Source organism: Rhinopithecus bieti, unplaced genomic scaffold, assembly GCF_001698545.2.
Source record: "Rhinopithecus bieti isolate Rb0 unplaced genomic scaffold, ASM169854v2 scaffold_8675, whole genome shotgun sequence".
NCBI lineage: Eukaryota > Metazoa > Chordata > Mammalia > Primates > Cercopithecidae > Rhinopithecus > Rhinopithecus bieti.
This window is the reverse complement of record NW_016806447.1, coordinates 3,474,646-3,480,033: the sequence shown is the minus strand read 5'-3', so window position 1 is coordinate 3,480,033 and position 5,388 is coordinate 3,474,646. Positions and strand designations below refer to the sequence as shown.

The 5,388-nt window shown below is 45.3% G+C and overlaps 1 protein-coding gene across 3 annotated transcripts in view; it reads left to right on the top strand.

Moving 5' to 3' along the window:
• The window catches only part of SEPTIN11 (septin 11), a 94,919-nt gene that overhangs the window by 72,971 nt on the left and 16,560 nt on the right, over nucleotides 1–5,388 (top strand). For all 3 annotated transcript variants that reach the window (XM_017876540.1, XM_017876539.1, XM_017876538.1), the window contains exons 6-7: nucleotides 933–1,029; nucleotides 2,266–2,434. In XM_017876540.1, coding sequence (XP_017732029.1) covers nucleotides 933–1,029; nucleotides 2,266–2,434 — 266 coding nt within the window. The remainder of the gene's footprint in view (nucleotides 1–932; nucleotides 1,030–2,265; nucleotides 2,435–5,388) is intronic.

The following is a 5,388-nucleotide window of genomic DNA, read 5'->3' as shown; positions in this document are numbered from 1 at the left end:
AAAAAAAAAAAAAAAAATTCACAGCTAAAAAGGTAAATTTACATACCCAGGTTTCTCCTAACATACCTTAAAGATTTTCAATATGAAGTAAGTGCCAAAAAGATACTTTATCTTTTTTTTCTTTTCTTTTTTTTTTTTTTGAGACGGAGTCTCGCTCTGTCGCCCAGGCTGGAGTGCAGTGGCCGGATCTCAGCTCACTGCAAGCTCCGCCTCTCGGGTTCACGCCATTCTCCTGCCTCAGCCTCCCGAGTAGCTGGGACTACAGGCGCCCGCCACCTCACCCGGCTAGTTTTTTTTTATTTTAGTAGAGACGGGGTTTCACCGGGTTAGCCAGGATGGTCTCGATCTCCTGACCTCGTGATCCGCCCATCTCGGCCTCCCAAAGTGCTGGGATTACAGGCTTGAGCCACCGCGTCCGGCCAAGATACTTTCTCTTTAATCTTTGTGTCTACCTTGCCATCTACCTTGGTCTTGTTTTTCAGAAGATTTGAGTTTGAAGCAAAGTGAAATGTAGTTTTACCAAAACAATAAAGTTGCATTTAATGGAAAAATATTTTACGTTGCTTCCATTTTAAATTTAGAGGTAAACTAATTAAAAGTTAGATATTCAGTTTCTTGGTCCTACGTGCTGTATTTCAAGTGCTCAACAGCCACATATAGTTAGTGGCTACTGCATCAGCTAGCACAAGTCTAAAACTTACTTTATAGCTGCAAAGACTCCTACAGTTTTCCCTTGAATCTAACTCATATCGCATATTTGGTATTGGGTTGTAAGGGGGATGGGATACGTGACATCCACCCACCAAACTGCAGCCTGCTTTTCCCTTGCCACCAAGTAGAGGCCTGCAGAAGGAGGAAGAAGATAGAGACTGGTGGAAACCAGTCTGTCAGAGCAGGGGAAGGTAAGTATTCTCTGTCCTTTTGCTTGGCAGGTCCATCTCCCATTTGCAGTGGTTGGCAGCACCGAAGAGGTGAAGATTGGCAACAAGATGGCAAAGGCCAGGCAGTACCCCTGGGGTGTGGTGCAGGGTATGTGCACAGCATGGAAGATGGAGTCTTCACATTTAGCCCCTATGTGAATGGCCGTGTTTGTTCATTTCCTGTCTTGTTTAGGGAGGCCCTCAATAGTGGGCTGGCAGTGGGAGGGTGTCGAGGGGGGGCTCCACACGTGGCAATCGTGGAGGTGAGGAAGAAAGAAAAAGTAATCAGGTAGGTGGACAATGGAGAGATGTGACTGCCAATCCCTTGAGGTAGCCCCTCAAGGATGCTAGGTTGTGTAGGGAATTAATATAAAGTCCTGATTGAAAAATAGTTCTTCCCTAGGAGTTGGAACTTGTTTTATCAGCCAAGTATTAAAAGCAGCAAAAGTTTCTTGCAAACAAGAGGGTACTTTTTTCTCCATCAACTATGCAAAAAACATCTTCTAATAAAATGTTATCTTAGTAAATCCGAGACTTATGAGAATATTTGACCTACATTTGGCACTGTGGGACATGGCCACAGTCTAACCTGAAAGCTTGTCAGGTGTGTCACTTTGAAGGACAAGGACTGTATGACCTACCCTTGTGTTCTGAAGGAGGACATCCAGTGCAATGGATTAAGCAGGATGGCTACAGAAAGTTCTTCATTGATTTAAGATGTATCAGACCTCCTTTTCCTCTGTTTTGAATAAAGGCAATAAAGCTGTGAGAAGAAACAGTACCTTTGAGATCCCTGGGAAAAATACAATTGTTCTTACTCTTACCAATTTCTCTACAATAAGAAAACTCCTTTCTTCCCAGTATCGTTGATAAAATTAAACGAAGTGCTATGTAAAAGTGACCCTGCACAGTTATAGACAGCATGGTGTGGTACAACATCTGACTTTGGATCAGATGTTCTAGCGTTTGAACCTAGACTCTGCTACCTCTTTTTGGGAGGTCAGCTTGCTCACCAAGCTCCTGCATCTGCAAAGCAAGAGTCATGACATCTCCTTGGCAGAGTTATTATGAGGGGTAAAGACAATATTTGTTTTCAAGCTCCTCCCCCTGTGCCCTGTGTTCAGTAGGCACTCAGCAGTCAGCATTGTCATCAGTATTATGGTCAGTGTTGTCAGAAATCTTGTCTTTGTCATGAATGTAAGGTGAATCCAGTAAAGGATCTTCAGATGGCCTTGAGACCCCAGAGATTTCAGGAGTGATGATAGTAACATCTTGGAAGCATCACTGCAGATATTTCAGTGACATCATTGCTGATCCCACTTCCTCCATGTCCCCCCTCTTATAGTTGAGAATGAAAATCATTGTGATTTTGTGAAACTTCGAGAGATGCTGATCCGGGTGAACATGGAGGACTTGCGAGAGCAGACTCACACCCGCCACTACGAATTGTACCGACGCTGTAAGCTTGAAGAGATGGGGTTCAAGGACACTGACCCTGACAGCAAACCCTTCAGGTATGAAGGCACCTAGCAATCAGCTGTCTCCTAGACAGTGTTGAGAGTGGCATGTTGGTACATCTCGGAAATGCTTGCTGGATTGAGATGGTGATGATGGAAGGATGTGGTGGGTGAAGATCAATACATATGTTGTCAGGCATTGCGATAATTACTTTATTTGCATTATCTCAACTAACTTATCTAGTTGATGTCATTATTATCATCCACATTTTACAGATGAGGAAACAAAGGCACTGAAAGTGTAAACAAACTGCCCAAGGTCCTCCAAGTAGTAAACAGTGGTGTGGTGTTGAACTCTTGCCATCTGGGTCCTGAGCCCAGGTTTCTGCCTGTTCTCTTGCAGAGGTACAGAGCCTGGTCAATGCATTTACAAAGGTGCGGCTGCTGATTACAGTTTGCCCCATTCATTTTTGCCAAACACCTTTAACTTCCAAAGGCTCTTCCTTTGTCAAGCACTTTTACTATTAGCTTTCAGTGGTTCAGTAAAATTCTAACAACAAAGAATCAGGAGGAAAGGAGAATAGCTTTCAGAAGATTATGTATTTTTTTATATCACTGGCAGATAAAGATGCAAAATGTGAAGGGGAGAAATGGATGTAGAATTAATACCCCAGCCGAAGCCCAGAACCCCTCAGAATCCAGTGGTAGGGATAGGGTTGGCCCACACTGGGGTGAGTCGTGGGATGGTTCTGGGTAAAGGTGTGGGGTGGGGCTGCCAGGCCGGGTTCGCCACCTCCTGGTGGAGGAGAGGATTGTCCAGATGGTGCCCAAGCAGTTTCGTTTCTTTTCTTTCTTTTTTTTTTTTTGAGACGGAGCCTGGCTCTGTGGCCAGGCTGGAGTGCCTCAGCCTCCCAAAGTGCTGGGATTACAGGCGTGAGCCACCCCGCCTGGCCCCCAGGCTGTTTCTTAATGGGAATTTGAGTTCAGGTGTTGTGAGGTGTGTCTGGGCTCTGTGCCTTTACAAATTGAGGGCCATAGTTCCTTGGGGAAAAAAACCTGTTTTTCTCCTCTTTGCTGGCTAGCCCTACAACACACTCTGATGCCTACAAGCTGGCTGACAATAGAACCCGAGGCAGCCTGTGCACAGCAGATTCTGTCCCTGTGGGTCTGTAGGAGGGAGTTTATTTTCTTTTTTTTTTTGAGATGGAGTCTCGCTCTGTCACCCAGGCTGGAGTGCAGTGGGATCTCGGCTCACTGCAAGCTCCGCCTCCCGGGTTTACACCATTCTCCTGCCTCAGCCTCCCGAGTAGCTGGGACTACAGGCGCCCACCACCACGCCCGACTAATTTTTGTATTTTTAGTAGAGACGGGGTTTCACTGTTGGCCAGGATGGTCTCGATCTCCTGACCTTGTGATCCGCCCGCCTCGGCCTCCCAAAGTGCTGGGATTACAGGTGTGAGCCACCGCGCCCGGCCAGGAGGGAGTTTATGCAATTGCTTTAGAGATAGTTTAGGAATGCCTGGGCTTGTCGCCTGGCACTCTGCTACTGAGGAGTTCCACGAGCATGTGTGTATGCAGTGAGAACAAATGCAGAACCCAGACAAGGGGTTTACCAAGAAGTTAACTTCTAGCCAAGGTTGCATCATTCCCTTCTGCTCTGGCGGCTTGCAGAAGTGACCATCTCCAACCATGTGAAAGTCACATTCAGACGCAAGGTGTAGGACACCTTTTTGTGTACACAGGTTTAGCTAATTGAACCTTGAAATGCATTTACCAGAAAACAGTCGTTACAAAGGCAAGTCCACTTTATGGTTACTAAACCTGATGAAACAGTTTCTGTGTGGGAAAGGCCATCTTCACTATTACATAGAATATTTGTTTTCATGCAAAGAGATATGGAAAAAAAGGAGCTGCTATAAAATTGAATTCATTTTCCCCTCGCCTTCATTCGAATCCAGACAGTGTTGAAGAGCACTGGGCTAGAAGTCAGGAGTTTGAGTTCAGTTCTTGGTCCTGCTATGGTACAAATTCTTAAGCCACCTGGGCCTGAATTTCTTCATCTGTGAGATGAGGAGCTGATCCAGATCATGGAATAATTAGATCCAGTAAAAAAAATTTTTTTTCTGTACTGCGTTAGATAGTAAACATTTTAGATTCTACAGGCCAAATGGTCTCTGTCACAACTATTCAGTTTTGCCCTTGTCCGAAAGCAGCCATAGACCGTACTGTGAATGAATGGGCATGGCTGTGTTCCAGTAAAACTTCATTTACAAAAACAGATGGGGGGCCAGATTTGGTCCTCAGGCTGTAGTTTTCCAACCCCTAGACGAGATCATAACTTGGAGCCTGTGAACTGCCTGCAAAAGTTAGAATGCATGTGACTGTTTCTTGAGTTTGTTCGAGGTCATTTACCTCTCAAAGTGTTTTACTTCTCAAAATGTTCAGAGCCATTTGGCATAGTTGTGTTTCTTTCAACTCAGGAATCTGTGAAATTTGAAGAGTCTATGATGCTACCCTTAGCTATCTACACCACCAGGAAGGGCCCAGTGGCCTAAGTCTTCTGGGACAGGCAAGACCAAGTCCTTCCACCATCTTGACTAGGTTTCTTAGATTCCCTGGGAGCCTGGGGATGGTGAGGGTTTCCTGCTGCTGCAGGCCACTAAGTTGTCTGTGTAGCCGGCATTTTAATTAAGGCATTTCCTTCAAGCCCAGAGTAACTGCCCACCAGGAAGAGGTGGAGCTGGGTAGGCCCAGCAGGGCTTCTGCGAGGGAAGCTGCTGGGCCAGCCCACCACTTTGTTCTCCCTGTTTCAGTGGCTTCAGGATTGGTGAGGGACATCACTGAGGCCGCCTGATGCTTAGAGAGCTTTATCCATATCTCCCTTCCCCACTTGGATCCATTTCCACTGGCCTGAGTTTTACTTTTTGATGATGAAAAGGGAAAATATATATATATACACACATACACACAATATATATATAATAATTATATATTATATAATATATAATATA